Raw genomic sequence first — 16,983 nt, 5'->3', positions numbered from 1 at the left:
ATGCATAGGGTAGAGGTAGCTGAGATGGTTTGAAATGAGCCAGCTGATATATTAGAAGCAGTCGAAACACAGCAGCATTGAGCTTCACGCAGGGTAATTTACCTTGTCAGAGAAAACTGCTTCCCATACCTGAGCTCACTCAGCTCAAGCTAACTCGACTTGCAGTGGAGACGCACCCTTGGATGCAGAGCTATATAGCCAGGGTCACTGGAGTGAAGGAGTCTGGCTTTTCACATGCAGCACAGCACCACTCCAGGTCTTCACCAGCCTTTCTTTTCTTTTTCAATTACAGGTTGCATCTTCTAAGCTCCTTGAAGTTTCCTCTAGTACTTCAGGGACAAATGGCCTTTAGCAGAGCACAGATTCTACAAAGCAGCCAGGCAGAGAAGCAAAGGAAAAGCTCCTCAGGTCGATCACTCGGGAGCCAAGCACGAGCCTTTAGTAAAAGTGTTTTACGGCATGAATAGTTAAGGTGAGGAAAAGGAAAACTTTCCAAAAGCCTGATTTTTTTATTTGGTATTACTTTCCCAGACTGTCCTGGATCTGTTTAATATTCAATAGCAGCCAGTCTCTCATCCCCTCTAGGGAGTGACTATGTCCGGTCAATGTTTAACTGGCCTCACCAAATCTGGACTTAGAAAGGAAGGGCTTGTGGAGGAATATCCAAGGTAACCAGCCACTCGGGCTGCAACGTGTGTGGTGTTGGTTCAGGTAAGATGCCCTAGAAAGAGCCTAGAGGCTTTGCAAACACGGGTGCAGCATGAAAGCCACGGATCAGTGTTGAGGCCAAGTTCAAGGACGACTGCAGGGAAACAGTTTCTTCCACCGAATGCTGTAACTCAGTAAAATGGGCCTGAGCCACTCCAAGACACGCCCCAAGGTGACAAAAGTGGCACCGGTGCAAACCAAAGAAGCTGTGCCAGCCTCCCCTTGCTCTGCGACCCTGTCTCGATTTCCCGGCGTTCTGGAAGAGAGGAGCTTGGGTTCATACGCAGCCATGGAGGAGAGAAGCCCCATGTTTCAAAGACAGCTCCCGCCTCTGAGAGAAACGTGGTATGGGCGATGCTCCACAGGTGAGTTGGCCAGGGTCGAGTGGATTGACCGATCTTCTGTACTCGGTGTTGGACCACTTCCCACTGCCAAAATCAAAGGTGGCTCTGAAGAGAGAGGCTGAGTTTTGCCTAAAAGCCAATGGTAGAAGGTGTTGCTAGATAGACCTGGGTGCGTGCAATTGTGCTGTTCCGTGAGCGTGCCTGTTTCTTCCACTTCCTGAATATTGCTGTGTTTTGGGTTTGTTTTAGAGACATGCCTCATATCTGAACAGCCCAGATCAGATATCTCAACTTGCTCCTGTGAGCTATCTTGATGCACCAAATAGTCCCGTTCACCTTGACTTCAGTGGGACGAGCTATGCAAATTGCAGAAGGGGGCCTGAAGTATCTTCCGACAGCAAGCCTTTAACACAGACCCATACATCTGTATTGTGTGTGGCTGTGCATCATAACACGATCCACATATATCCTGAAATAACAATGTTAATTAACATCAGGGTTTGGGGCAAGATCCTCATTAGTGTAAGACAGAGTAACGATGAGTAATCAGCCACGGCAGATCTCAAAGCACTTGACAAAGGAAGTGAGGGTCATTAGGGGGCTAAGCTGATTTACACTGGCTAAGGAGCAACTCATGGTGTGCAACACAATGGAGCAAAACTGGGAGCATTGCCTTGCATAATTAAATAATACACCGTACAGTGGCCTCACCCTGACACACAGCATGAGAAAGGAGAGGGAACTCTTATGGGTTTCTTATGGGAATTACTTGCCCCTGGAAGAATAATTCAGATGAAACAGAGCTCCCAGGAGCTGGTTTCTAAAAGTGAGTTGCAGAGATTCAACTAAAAATATTAACCATCACTGGTTTAACTTGGCTTGGGAGTTGGACATTTCTCCTTCCCATCTTCCATACAGATCACTACCTTACCATGAAAATAAATATGTCCCCTACCTCCTGAAATCAGGAGCAGCAGGGTCTGGATTGAATACAGATTAGCTCTGGATATACAGCCTGACATTTAGAGTGCTTTATGACAGTAGCGCACTTAAATAAACATTCCAGTTTAGCGAGATGATAAGCACTGGGGTTTTATTGAGCGTAGTTTTTAAAAAATCGTCTCCGTAAATGTCATTTGTTATTACCAGTGCTGTTTTTCAAATAAGAAGAGAAGGGAGGCACACTTGAATGATGAATTAGCTCGAGCCACATCTAAATAAGTGCATGCTAGTTACAGAGAAGGTCTTATTTAGTGTGTGGGGGTGTGTTTGAGCGTGGGCTAAATTTGACTTTCTGTGACGCAGCAAAGTATGTTAACATGAAAGAACTAGGGGGGGAAAGTCTCAGAGATTTCCTAAATATGGGTCTCCAATTTTCTTGAAGCAAAATCCTTGAGTTATAGCTCTACATAGGAAGCCAAACTGAGATTTGGGGTTTTTGTGTTCAGTATTGTCTAAACATGTAGGCACGGTCCCTTTCCTAAGCAGCTCACACACTAAATAGACTTAGGTGGTAAGTGCTCTGGTGCCTATGCTTGCTTTTTTCTCCTGTGTTGGTACAGTGCCTAGCACAAGGGGGGCTGCCTGTGAGCAGGGCTCCTAGCAGTTATAGGAGTACAAATAAATAATAATAGAGGAGGGATAAAGACTTAAGTTTCTCCAAGGTCAGATCAATGGTAGAACTGGGACAGAACCCACATCGCCTGAGCCCCAGCCCATGCCTCTGCACTGCAGTTATGCTGTGCGTAATATTTTAATAAGTAAAATATAAAACAGCAGTTTATTAATTATCAGATAGGGTTTGGGTGCCAGCTTGCCCGGCAGAGTTAAGAACAGAGTACCAATTTTTCATTTGTAAGAGGGCTTTTTTGGGGTGTGCTTACTAACAGCTAACCAGTCTCTCTTGGAAGTCAGCTGTTTTAGAATTGCTAACTAAAACTTATTAAGATCAGCAAACGCATTTACTTCCTCGTTTGTTGAATAGTTGTTAGAGCTTAATCCCGTATTCAGTAGTTAATCATTGTATGTACGTCCAGCAGAGCTAAGTGAATCATTTATCAAATAAATTTAAGCCTCTTTCCCTGTCACATAAGACCTGTGAGCAGATCACAGATTCCTCAGATGGATTTGTTATTCATACATGAACAATACATCTTCTTTAGACCTAATGTTCCTAAGAAATGTCTACGACCGCTCCCTGGAGAACTGGCTTTTTCAAGGCTGATTTCATTCCTATTGAAACAATAGAATGACTTTGATAGGAATTGGATAGAGACCTTGGCTAACTGTGATTGGTCAAGAGGATTACATGGCTTTGTTTCTGTTCCCCAAATGAGTGGAGAAGTCCTTCTAGCATAGATATTTGAATATGACTACTTAACTGTTGCTTCCATCGTGAAATAGGGTGAATAGAGTTTTCCACATTCACTTGCAGCACTAAAAGATGAGGGGAGCAGCGCCTGTGTGAGAAGCACTTACACACAATGAATGCAAATATTGGCTGCATTCACTGAAAAATGTGAGCAGATATTTAGAGACTGTGCTCAGCCTGCTGTAGTGTCCAGTGCAGGTGGTTTTTTCCCCACGTGCTGTGGGATTTTGGGAGGCTAGGCTGTGGTAGGTCAGATAGAAGTGTAACTAGAAGATCATGAAGCTTTTACTTAGTATGACCAAAATGTTAATGATCAATATGATATTGAATTCAAGCTGTTTTACTCAAGCTTCTTTTCCTTTTCTGTTCCCTTAAGTGCCGAGGCCCATTGCCTTCGACATCATGCCGGAAAAGGGAGAAACCAGTATAATTAAACAGCATCCCCCTCGAAGACCTCAAGTAAGATGAATTTTAAAGGCTTCCTAAGGAAATGCTTGGATGTAATGGTAACCTCCCATTTTAACTGTAAACATATGAAGGGGGTATATTGAGTTTTAACTGTGTTCACACATAGGAAAGACATCAGAATGTAGTATTGTTGGCAAGATAATATCCCAGAGATGCATTGGCCTTTACTTCTTGGGGGGTAGACATATGAACAACCTACTGTTGGCACTGGATTTATGACCCACAGACCTTGTTCTGGGTGGACCCAAAACCCGCAGACTGATCACAACCTTTCCATTCAATAATAGGCAAATTTTATTGATACACAGTGGTAGCAGATAAGAATAATGCAAGCACTTCTATACTTACCAGTCCTAGAGCTGCATAGAGTCAAGGTACGTCTGGCCAGTACATGAGCTTCGCTTTGAGGCTATCTCTTGAATGTCAGATGTCAACAGCTTGGAGGTTGGAGGTTGAGGCCTACCTGCCTCAGTGGGGTGGGTGAGATGGGTTGGTGGTATGCCTTCGGTCCATGGTGGCCTCCAGTTCCCCTTTCGGGGACCCTTTGCAGCTCTGAAATCCGTTCTTTTGTATTCTTTTCCCCTCCTGATGACTCTTCATTTCTGGCCATTGCTGATTGGTCTCTCAGTGGTCATCAAGCTGTCCACATTCTGTCCTGACGTCATAATCCTTTGTTTCACAAACCCATCACATGCACGCATCCTAATTTGGGCTTTACTGATCTTCTCCTAATTTGTTCTGTTCCCTCATAACCAGAAATCCCGAGGGCTCTGCAGCTGGGCACTGTGACCTGGTGCCACCTTATCTCATGTTATGGACAGTGTGGGACATGCCTTCAACTTCCCAGCCTGAGTGTCTGCTTGCTGTTTGCCTGCAGACCAGTGGGCCTTGAGGAAACTTTCAGAAATAGGCTTTTTTAGAAATCAGTTAACCCTTGCTGTTGCCCTGGACCATTATTCTAATGCATATCTACTTCATCTATAAGCCAATTCCCAAAAGCAAACCTCTAAATACCATTTTCTAGCCATCACCTACCACCTGATAAAAGGGGCCAGGGATTTACTGTGCTACCCATGAAGATGCTCTAAAACAATGGTGAAGTGGAAGCCCTGTCAGCAGTCAGTAAAGGAGGGGTTAAATTGGGTTTAACCTCCACTTTTTGTGGGATAAGAGGGCACACACAAGCAGTTATTATAGAGAGACTGAGGCCTAGTAAAGCCCCATCCCTTTTACCTCACGGTGAGTGGTTGGTGTGTTTAAACTCATCCTTGTGTAAAATTATTTTATTTTTATAAAGAGATGGGACTTGATTTAATCTGGCTATATAACAGTATAATACCACTGTCTTCTGGGGATTTAGTTACTTCTGCTTCACACTGGTATAATAGAAACCGTCCAGACTTTGCAAAGCCGCTGATCAGGCTATATAAGAACATGCTGCCTCTATCTACCTGTCCTTCTGCAAGTGTCTGCACCCCTGCACTCGATCAGATAGGACCTCAGAGCTGCTTGGGGTATAAGGTCATGTCATTTTCTAGTGATTAACCACAGGAAGAGGGGTGCCCTCATGCTGCCCACTAGCATGCCTTTTCTGTCCATCTTCTTAAGTGGCCTCATCACTGCTGTATTTCAGCACCTGCCCTGAGGGGCAGGGAAGTCAAAGTCCGAAGTCCATCCCAAGCCTAGTGACCCATCAGGCCTATGTAGTTAAGACAAGCCATTTCCTGTAGCCAACAACACACAAAAGAATCGTGCAGCCAGCAATGTGACCAGGTACCCTTGACTCCCCAGCATGAACAGTCAAACGCACATTTAAAGCTGGGCTGACTGAGGGTAGCCTCTCCTGCAAGTCCAGAAACTTGTAGGAGAAACGGGACTGAATTCAGTACAGGTCACATCTGTTCTGAGACACCTTCACTAATTTACCACCGTGCACTAGCTCCATTTTCTGGGTGGAAACGGAGTCACCCATGATCAGTGACTTGCTCCATCAGGCACTAAAGCTGCAGCTGAAGTGGAAATGGAAATTAGGTCCTGTAGTTCCCCATTAGTTCCATGCTAGTACCCGAGCTACACAGGCCAGCCTTCCTGCCTTATTGGGATTAGAACTGTGTGTGTGTGTGTGTGTGTGTGTGTGTGTAGCTATATATACACACATACACACATACACATATATATATGTGTGTGTGTGTATCAATATATATAGAGATATATACACAAAGTGTGTGTATCTATATCTATATACATATATGTGTGTGCGTGTATCTATATATGTATGTATATACAGATACACACACACACGTATCCATCCATCCATCCATCCATCTATCTATGTATGCATGTATGTATGTATATGTATATATACATACATATACATATATACACACACACACACACGCACAGGCATACACACACACACACAAGCATATACATACACACACACACACTTAGTCTTTCACGGGAGAAGATCACCGCATCCAGCGTGGGGAGGGGAGGGAAGAAGACAGAAAAGAAGTGGGAAAGAAAAAGAGAAGAATAAAAGAGAAAAGTTGAAAAAACGGGAAAGGGAAGAGAACGAAGTGGGGTGGAGGCTAGGTCACGTGAGTACACAGGTGACTTATAAGTCTGATCTTTGCTTTGAACAATCTGCTGCAGCAGGGGCAGGAGAGTGATGAGGACTGGATAGGGAGGTTTTCGAGTTCCTGGCCGCACATTTCTTCATTGCTTCTGCTAGGCATTGCTATTCCAAGGCCAATGCTCCGGTCCGGATTTGGGACCTCCAGGATGGACGGTTGTGAGCGAATTGCTACCATGTCTCTGGGTTGATGCTGAAACTCTTCAGGGACTAGGGTGTCCTTGTATCGCTTTTTGGTGTGCTGCAGAAGTGGACTGTTTGATTCACTAAGAATCAGTGCAAGCCCAGAGACTTTTTTTAACAGTAAGAACAAGTTTAATTTCCCTAGTGAAAGCAAGGTGCCATGCAGCAGTCAAATTCAATATTTCTGAAGCTACCAGAGCTGCCAATAAACAAAACAAAACAAGGAAGTTCTGCTAAATTCTGCATTTTCCCCATTTTATTAGCCAAAGCTTTGACTCTGCATGTTGCTATTATACTGCTGGTTCGATTTGGTGAAACCTTGCCTCAGCGTCAAAAGAGAACGTTACCGTATTCTCTAGCCTATTGCACACCCTCAAACAAGACATGCACCTTGTTTCTGGATAGTGGCATGCAGGAAAAAGTTCCTTCCAGAGTCACAGCCAACTACGTGACATGGATTAAATCCTCCTGGAAACACAGTGTCCATGAAGTGCAGCATCTCAGGAGGCAGTCTGGGTGAGGCAGTAGGGCCTTCTTGGTGTGGCAGGATGGCAACAAGGCCGGGACCCAGGCCCTTGCAAGGACAGTAGCATGACTGTTGCTTCTTTACTGTAAATGGTTCATAAACTGTTGCCTTCTACATGGCAAGCCTCATCAAGGTACGGCAGACTGCATGCAGCAGCTCACTTGCCCTGAGCCAGCTCAGTTGTGCTTTAGGCACGAGCTACAGTGTTCAGCCAGTAGCTCCTGCAGCTGTGAGAGGGTTAACACAGGACTCCTGCTGCTTGCTTGGGCCACAGAGAAATAGCAGCTGTCTCGGCAGCAGTTGAGCACAGTGTCTGCTTGTTTCCATTCTTCCCTGCTTTTATTCCCGGGCAGAAAAATCAGCTTCCCCACTTATAACACGTATCCCTGTTTTGGAAGGTGGATTGCGGAGGCCGGGGGAAGAGTGCATGCGATATGCCGTAAATGCTGAATTTTGAGAGAGCACTGTTTGAATCCCACAGATGCAACTGGTTTATGTATCTGACCGCAAACACTGCGACAGGAACCCATGACAGATGAAGCGAACCGGCACAGATTTCTTGCCAAAGGGTTTTGTGTGATAACCAATAACTGTCGTTAAACAGGACCAGAAATACACTGACCTGGATAAAAAAACCCAGCCAACCAAACAAACCTATGCACCATCCCCTGCCTCAGTTTCCTTGCTGGCCTTGAGTTTTCTTTGGGATCAGAGGGTCCAAGGTCCTTCTCCTGCACCTTCTTCTGCGCATAACTTGTCCTCTGCATATGCGCCGCCTCCTGCTCCATAAAGTTGCTGGTAAGAGGCTCTCCCTTTAATGAACTTTCTGTCTCGGGTGACCCTCCTGATCACAGAATCATAGAAAATTAGGGTTGGGAGTGACCTCAGGAGGTCATTTAGTCCAACTCCCAACTCAAAGCAGGACCAGCCCCAGTCAGCTTCATTAGACCATCAAAATCCCCCACCCATGTGCCCTGCTGCTTGGTTACCCAGCCACATAAGAAGGGACCACTGTAATTCAGGCTTTAGGGGATTTCAGGGAAACGTAGCCTGAAATTTAGCATTTCCCCCAAACCCTTGTAAGCTGCAGGAAATGGCCTGAAACCACAGAGGGGAGGAAGGTTGGGGAGAAAATTTTTTAAAAATTACCTGAAACACAGAGAAGAAAGGCACCAGAGCCCCAGAATCAAGTTGGACGCCCCATATGTTTAATAAGCGGTGAGCTTTACTTTTCTTCAGACAGCTGACGATCAGCCTATGTGCTGCTATTCAATGGTAATCAGCCCCATGGTGGGCTCCCTCAGCCAATCAGAGGCATGGGAGAGCCTGCCCTGAAAAACGCCTGCAATTGGCTCCAGCAGACCTGCAGGGAGGTTGTTTTTCTCCTTGCCGGAGCCTGAATTACAGTGTCCCTACGCGGAAGCAGACTCGGTCTCTTGGACAATAGCAAACTCCTTGTCAGAGTCGTCCAGTTGACTCATAAAGTACCACCAAGATTTAAATGGTGCTCTGTGGTTAGCTTGGTGTCATTACCGTTGGCTATTTCAGTTCAAGATGGAGGTAAAAAATGACAGCAAGGGAAGCAGGCCAGCCTTGGGAAAAGAGTGGAGTTTGTTGTTTGATAGACACTTGCAGAGAATCCATAAAATCAAAGAGACCTCATACGGTACACATAGACACCCCAAAAAGCAACATCCTATATAAAGGCATTTCCCGAGTCCTACTCTCAGCGCCACTGTCAATACAGCTAAGGATCCTATTAACCCTTTTTGCAACAACACCCTACTGGGTGGTTATTCTTCCATTTCTTGACTACAGCCATTGCCACCCTTTTTCAGGCTCTGCCATCCCCATTTCTGCAGGTGTTCTTTCTTCCTGGATGCATGTCCTCGCCTTGAAGCTATATTCATTATTTCTAAATGAAGCCAGCTTACAGAGCTATACTGGTCGTTCTGTGTAAGAGCCCAGTCCTCAGTGTTATTTACCACTCTCCTGGGCTCTCTTATCTGCACGTTTTCTCTACAGCGATTTTACAGATGTCCATTTCCAGACCATAGATGAAAAGCATGCATAGCGCTAGGCCTGGTACCAATCCCCTAGAAACATCCCAGCTGAATGATGATTGCCCATTAACAAGTACTTCTTGAGACTTATCGGTAAACCACTTAATCTGTGCTGTAGTACAGTGTAGTGCTAATGCCTTAGTCAGACTGCTGTGTGGCCCAAAGTCAAAGGCCTTTCATTTGTTTTATATACCAAGATTACATCTGTGCAGTAACCAAATTTGCAAGCTCATCAGAAAATGAAATCAGGTTTAGTAGACAAGACCTATTTTCCATAAAGCCACAGTGAGTGGCATTAATTATATTCCAGGCCTTTCATTCTTAATTAATTTAATCCTGTATCAGCTTTTCTGCTATTTTGCCTAGGAATGATGTCAAGCGAACTGGCCTGTAATTAATTACCTACATTATGCACTGGCATAAACATTTGTGGGATCAAGCTCTTAATTATAAAGGATGTAGAAAGCATTCCACTGTTTTTTTTTCCCATCACCCCCAGCTGAGCTGACACATGGTAAATGACCTGCAATAATCAATCTGCTGTAAGATTGCTATCAAAAAGTTTCTTCTCCCGGGGCACTTTCTTTTTAGTGCCTGAGTATCTGAACCCAAAAGGTGTGCTAGTTTAACTAAACCAACCTTAAGTAGCTTATCCCAGTTTAACTTATACCGATATGGGAAGTGAAACACATTGATACTGGTCTTGTGGAATTGCGTTTGGTGGTGATGTAACAATGCAGGGTAACAAAACTGCTCTCTTGACTGACATATTTATACTTGTATGAAAAACAAGGGTAGCTTAGACCACATATTCCCAGATCACCAGCCTAACTGGAATCGAATTACAAGGGTTGGACTGTTCTTAAATCAAAAACAGCGAGCAGGAGGCCACTAGCTGCACTTTATTACAATTCTCTCGCCCTCCTGTCCCTGATCTAGTACTTGGCTGGCTTTGGAAACTCCCTGAACTCTTCCCTCCTCTTCCCCTTACCTGCAAACTGTTTTTAAGAGGAAAAATTGCTAGGAATTCGACTTACGACATTGTAATTGCTTCTCCCTGCCTTCTGCTTGCATTCAGTGGTTCTTGCATTTGAAAGCCCAGACCCAACCCCCACTGCCATCCATGGAAAAGCTCCCACTGAGTTCAGTGGGTTTTGGCAAACGTCCTCTTTTCTGGACTCTCTGAAGCCCGAAGCATGACCTCAGCAGTAGGCAGGAGCAGCATTTGCTTTGTGCCTGAGGTGCAAATCAGCCCCCTGCACAGCTTGCTCTTGTTTTTGTTTGCTTTCTCCCAGGATCCTCTCCTGCACCATTGAAGTCAAGGGGAGTCCTGCTGCTGGCTTCAGCAGGGGCTCTGCAGCTGTAAGGACAGGGAATTTCCTCCCTTTCCATCTCAGCCTCCTTCAGGATCCACTGAGCCTCCAGGTGGACAAAGTGACAGAGCTTGGTGAATTCAGGAGCCCACTGGGCCTGCGTCTGCAACCTTCTGCTGCTCCGGCAAAGATCACTTTGAAGGGCTCTGCTCCCCCAGCCCTTGCTTTTCATATGGCTCCTCTCTTGACTCATTGCCTCTAGCCCCACAACAGAGCAGTGATGATGAGCCAGCTATGGCAGGCCAAAGGGGCCCCAGCCCCAGCTCAGCTACTTAGCTGAGAAGTGTTCCCAGGGGGCTGACAGCCTAGTAGGAGCCCCCAGTTCTCCTAGGTAGAGCGGAGTAGGTGGGTTTGGCTGGGGTGACCCACTGCTCTGGTGATTCCCAGGAGGCAGACTGGTTTCTCGGGTCCATTAGCAGTTGCATGCAATTTAGAGCAGCCATGTGATTGCTGCAAGTAGCATCCGGGGCCATGCTGGTCTTGACCCCGCCAGGCTTGGAGAGCAGGCTCTACCTGGGACCTGCATGGAGCAAACATCTGCCAGACCTGAAGGAGCTAACCCAGTTTCACTGGCCACCAACTAGCAAAAGAGTAGCGCTGCAGTTTGGAAGGGCAGTGTGTGCAAATGACACTGCTGCTTCTCTTTTGATACAGGTCAAACCTCAGGATAATCACTACCAGGTCAAATTAAATGGTTGTTCATCCCCTTACAATAAGAGAGCCAGGTTTTTGGCCTGGGCTGCTCGCAGACAGCAGTGGAATTCATCTAAGAGCATTTTCTCAGAGCATTTGATTCCTTCAACCTTTCACGAAACATCAAAAAGCCCTTCCTCCTCCTTCCCTCCCCTCTCAGCCCTTGCCAAATGTTTTCCCATTGTCCTAAACTAAATTCCCATTGCAGCTGAGCTGTGTCTAACGGGCCAGGCTTGGCTGCATGCATAGGGGCAGCTACAGCTGGCTATAAAGTCCCCCATTGCCAATATTTACGATGATTACTTTGAGTCATCTGTATCATGCCGGGCATTTGAACAGCACTGGACCAACATGCAATGAAAACACAGCCCTGCCCACAAGGTCACGTTACAGCAAGTAAAACCAAGATGGGCCAGAGGCTAACAGAGAGGAGGAGTGAGAAGATTACAGGGGAAGTAAGGCGAAGCCACTGGAAGAGGGATGGAAAGATGACTGGGAAGACTATGGCAGGGTGAAAGCATTGGTGGTTAACATGGAGACTGAAGCTAGCAAAGGGAACAATTTTATAGAAAGTGTGAAGGGAGAGGGAAGGGAAACTGAGATAGTAACAGGAAGAAAGGTCTGGGTGGAGCCGGGATGGGTGTAGAAGGAGGACACGCGAACAGGTGGAGCTAGAGCAGACCTTGGAGATGGGCCCAAGATATTTGATTTTGAGGTAGTAACTAGCAGGTAGCGCAGAGACAGTTTCCAAAAGGACGTGATGTGATGGAGGAGGAGCAGTGAGAGAGGAGGCCGGCAAGAGCATCTTGGATGGACTGGAATAGTAAGAGCTGAGAATTTGGGAGGCCAGGTTGAGGTTTGTGGTTATGAAGATAAAGGCTGTCTGTAAGAGATTCAGGGAAGAGAAGGGCATCAGAGAAAGGAGCAATAGGACTTCAGGGACAATGAGATTCATAGGGAGAAAGCAATGGAAAAAGTGAAGAGGAGACCAAAACTGGACTGCTGCGGGAGAGGAAGGAGAATGGACCCTGAGCGGAGATAGAGAAGGGAAACAGTGGGAAGACAAAAGGTTTCATTTCGGAGAGGATGAGCCTTGACTGGCACTTAGCAACACGAGAGGTGTGGTCCGGCTGGTCCTGTTTCCGACAGTGGCTGGTGCCAGATGCTTCAGAGGAAAGCACCAGAGTGGGCAGATGTGGAGCAATCTCCCCGAGTGCTGATAAGGCTGAGGCAGCAGTAGAGGTCACCATCAAAGGCAGCCTAGAGGATAGTAACTGCCAGAGTGGATCAGATCCCTGTTCATAATCCTTTAAACCTCTGCTATTAGCACACTATATTTATTTATATTCATATATTAAAAGTACTAAACAATAACTCTCCCTGAAGATTTGCTCCTCCGACCATGGGCTCTTTCCTATGCTTCTAGCTACTATATATAAAGCAAAGCACCAGTGACTTCAAAGCACCGGTGACTTCTCCCCACCCTCCCCAAAAACATTTTCAGTGCTACGTAACAACATGAGCTGGAAGTGCTTCTTCCTTTTCAAGAGGCAGCAGAAGATCCCTACCGGGGTCTGTTTCCAGAGAAAGGCTCTTGGAAATTTCCAAAGGTGCCTATCTAATCGTGCAGAAAAAGTGAAAACTTTAGCTTGAAGCCCCAAGCTTTCCCCTCCCTCCAGCTCATTGTGGGAACAGCCAGTGCATTAGAGAGTTATTTGCCTGCCATCCTATTTACTGCCTCTGTGGCACTGTGAATGATTTATAGCTTGGCCAGTAATTTGCAGTGTCAGCTGCTGCCATCTAGTGTCATCTTTCAAATTAGTCCAACTTCTGATTAGTTTTTCAGGTGCTGGGATGATAAAGGGAATAGTCGGCCCTGGGTGAACCATGAGACCCAGGAAAGATAAAACCCTTTTCCAAGGGGACTAACTAACTTGTGAAAGGCAGGGAGTGTGTCAAGTCACGAGCTGTGCTTGAGATTTCAGTTCCACTCCTGGCTATTTGGGACCAAGAGTGCATTAGGTAGGCCCTAATTCATGTATGCCCCCAAGCATGTGTTTGAGTTCAACTCTGCTTGCGTCTTGTCCTGCGTACAGAGGTTTGCCTTGAGATCCCCGTGTTTCAAGTCTCCATTTGCCACTTGCGACAAGGATGTTTTTCTCTTGTCCATTCAGATTGTAAACCTGATACTTTAGGGTACCCCCTTCCCTCCTTGTCTTTCTGGGTTGCAAGGGTGCTGGTTTCTTTCATCTCCATTTCATCTGTTCTCACGCAATGTCTTTACAACACTGGCAGCGTGGGCCTTCATCCTGGCTGGGGGCCCCTGGTGTTACCAAAATGCTGGTACTGCCTTGGATCCAATCAGTGAGGTGCAAATACAGGATTTGTGAAAGGTTTCAGGCCGATGGTGGGATTGCTGGGGGGACGAGGTCTACTCCCACTTTTTACTTACACTCAGTTTACTTTCTCAGAAACATACACTCATGCACACCATATGCACGTGCATACACGCACATACCCCCCCTCGCCCAATAACATCCATTCAGGCCTCTCCATCCACAAAAATTAAAGCCCTAAACAGCTTTGCCCGTTCCTTTTCTTGGTTGGCCATCCCTATTTATTCAGCTACTGGTCTACATAAAAAAGCTTAATTGTTTCTTTCCCCTCCCTTACATGAAGAGTATGATGGACCTCATAATAACCTAAATAATAAAAGCATCTGTATGTCAAATACAAGATTAAAACACACCCTCTGCTCTGCAGAGAATAAACTCTGTTTGATTTTCAACCAGATATTTATTCACAAAGAACCAAAAACATCCTGCTGAACACCTTCCACCACAATATAATTCGGTCAAAAGGGGTGGGGGGATGTAAAGACCTGATTCTTCTCTAACTTACTTGCAATGGGGAACATACTCATTGTCTAAAACAGGCTTTGCAGAGAAGAAACCTCAAAGCCAGAGAGATACCCGCACTCCAGAGAGGCAGGCTCGAGGGGGAAGAGCCCTTCTGATACCGAGCTGGCTCTGTCACTGCACACTGTGTATGGTGATGGGAGGCAGCATGGCCACGTGTCCATATTTACAGTATACCATTTGATGCTGAAGGGAAAACTAGAGGCTAATGGCTTAACCATAAGCAAAAGCTGAATACCTGGGGCACAAGGACATGGGGCAAATGAATATCGCTGCCTGAAAAACAGACCAAAGCTTACAGACAACGCTGGACAATGCAAAACATCCCAGATGAAAGAGGTGCGTGTGTGTGCGAATGCACCCACACAACACCAGAGCAGGGTTTGCTGCTTTCTAGAGCACCACATAGCGAGACGACGATCACAGCGCTGCACCAGGTTTGCAGAAACCAGAGGTTTCCACATTTTGCAAGGGTTATTGCTATCAGTACCAAACCTGGAGAAAATCCTGGTTTTATTACGGTTTCTGCTGATTTCACAGGAGCAGAAGTTTAGCTCACTGCTCTGTAGTTCCCTGGATCATCTCCGGAGCCCTTTTTAAAGCTAGGCGTTACACTGGCTAACCCCAGTCCTTTGACACAGAGGCAGTTTTCATGACAAGTTACATACAGGAGGTATGCATTTTCAAGTTTGGGTTACTTAGACATAGACCATCCAGTCCTAGCAATTTGCCACTATTTAGTTTATCAGTTTCCTCCAGTACTTCCTCCTAAAGCAGGAACAGTGCAAATGAATATGGAGATGTCTATGGGGCTGATCTGAAGCCTATTGAAAGCTGTAGGAGTATGACCCAAAGAGAAAAGGACCAAATTCAAAACCCATCATATGCCTTTAATGGGTTGGAAGGAGCCATAAAAGTGATATAATAGATACACAAAAGCATCGTGGATTAATTCTGAGATTTAGAATCACAGACGACGTGGGTTGAAGAGGCCTCAGGAGGTCACTTAGTCCAACCCCCTGCTCAGAGCAGGACCAGCCCCAGCTATAGTATCCCAGCCAAGGCTTTGTCTAGCCAGGGCTTTAAAACTTCCAAGGATGGAGATTGCATCGCCTCTCTGGATAACCTGTTCCAGTGTTTTATTAACCTCCACCTGAGAAAGTTCTTCCTAATATCTAATCTAAACCTCCCTTGCTGCATCTTGAGCCCATTGCTCTTGTTCTGTCATCTGCCCCCACTGGGAACAGCCCAGCTCCAGCCTCTTTGGGACCAACCCCTATTAAATCCCCCTTCAGTCTTCTTTTCTCTAGACTAAACAAGCCCAGTTCCCTCAGCCTCTCTTCAGAAATCCTGTGCCCCAGCCCCATAACCATTGTTATTGCCCTTTACTAGACTGTTTCCTGTTTGTCCACATCCTTTCTGTAGTGGAGGGCCCAAAACTGGACACGGTACTCTAGATCTGGCCTCACCAGAGCCTAATAGAGAGGGAGAATCACTTCCCTTCATCTGCTGGCAACACTTTTACTAATGCATCCCAGGATGCTGTTAACCTTCTTGGCAACAAGGGCACACTGTTGGCTTATATTCAGTTCCTTGTCTACTGTCACCCCCAGGTCCTTTTCTGCACATCCACTGCTTAGCCAGTGGCCCCCCTGGCTGTACCAGTGCACATGATTGCTCCATCCTAAGTGCAGGACTTTGTACTTGTCCTTATTGAACCTCATGAGATTTCTTTTGGTCCAATCCTCCAGTTGATATGCAGGATACATCTGCTCCTGCCCAGGCCCATCCCTTTGCATTTCCTGTTTTGTATTAAGTGACAGACTTAAACCTGTTCCTCGATTACTCCATTTGCTTATATGCCGCGCAAAATCCTGGTCCTTGGCCATGATTCAAAACTTATGGCCCAAATAGTGTCACAGTTTAGGGGGTGGGAAGACAAAATGGTGTTAATCCTCCCAGAGGTTACTGCCCAGTATTAAATGTGAGTCCAGTTTTCTTCTGGTTGCAGTTACTGAGAGATTTTATGGGAGTAAGATTACATTCCAGCACTAGAAATACCTCCAAAGAGTTCTGAAGCAACAGAGGATTTCATTATCTTTCTGTCATTGATGATAAGCATACATGATAAGCAGGTATCTTAATACCTTAAAAACTAACTCCGTATTTATAGCTGCCCAGGAAGTTATCTTTAGCTTTTAAATCCTCTTTGTACCCAGGATAGATATTTGGATACTCAAACAGCTGGATAATAGCACATTCTATAACGTTAATTAAATGTCTTTAAGAACCAAATGTGCTTGGAAAATTGTCATCAGTAGCAAATATTATGGGAAAAAATAACTGGGTACTGGGAAAACTTATTACTAGTGTCCTATTAGCTGATGAACCGAATCCCTGTCAGAGTCCTATTAATTTGTACACAAAACACTGGCTCATTCATTTCTTGTTAAAGACTAGATAGTCATTCCCAAACATTGATGTGTACTAAATCACACTGGAGTTTGCTTTGGATAATTAGTCAGCCTAAAAAGCATAGACTGGTATCCTCCATAGCACCCATCAAGCTAGCTGATACGTTCAAAGCACTGGATACTCTTCAGCTTTTCTTGGCTCAACAAGACATAGATGATCAACTCTTTCATTTTGCAGAATTATCTTTTATACTGGCAATGAGTTCATGTGAGAGTGCAGAGCAAAA

The 16,983-nt window shown here is 45.6% G+C and overlaps 1 protein-coding gene across 4 annotated transcripts in view; it reads left to right on the top strand.

Annotated features, from left to right (window-relative positions):
* Positions 1-670: 670 nt before the first annotated feature.
* Positions 671-16,983, top strand: part of CUNH14orf105 (chromosome unknown C14orf105 homolog) — a 33,836-nt gene continuing 17,523 nt past the window's right edge. For 3 of the 4 annotated variants that reach the window (XR_002103836.1, XR_002103835.1, XM_019550879.1), the window contains exons 1-2: positions 671-1,073; positions 3,800-3,882. Coding sequence is in view for 2 of the 4 variants with exons in the window: in XM_019550879.1 (XP_019406424.1) it covers positions 848-1,073; positions 3,800-3,882 (309 nt within the window). In the remaining 2 variants the exon portion in view is untranslated. Of the gene's footprint in view, positions 1,074-3,799; positions 3,883-11,126; positions 11,326-16,983 lie in introns of those variants that run through there. The other variant, XM_019550881.1, reaches the window with a different exon arrangement.

This window comes from Crocodylus porosus, unplaced genomic scaffold, assembly GCF_001723895.1.
Source record: "Crocodylus porosus isolate Cpor-Errol unplaced genomic scaffold, CroPor_comp1, whole genome shotgun sequence".
NCBI classification, from domain to species: Eukaryota; Metazoa; Chordata; order Crocodylia; family Crocodylidae; genus Crocodylus; species Crocodylus porosus.
The sequence above is the reverse complement of the archived record's forward strand: the minus strand, read 5'-3'. Positions and strand labels throughout refer to the sequence as shown.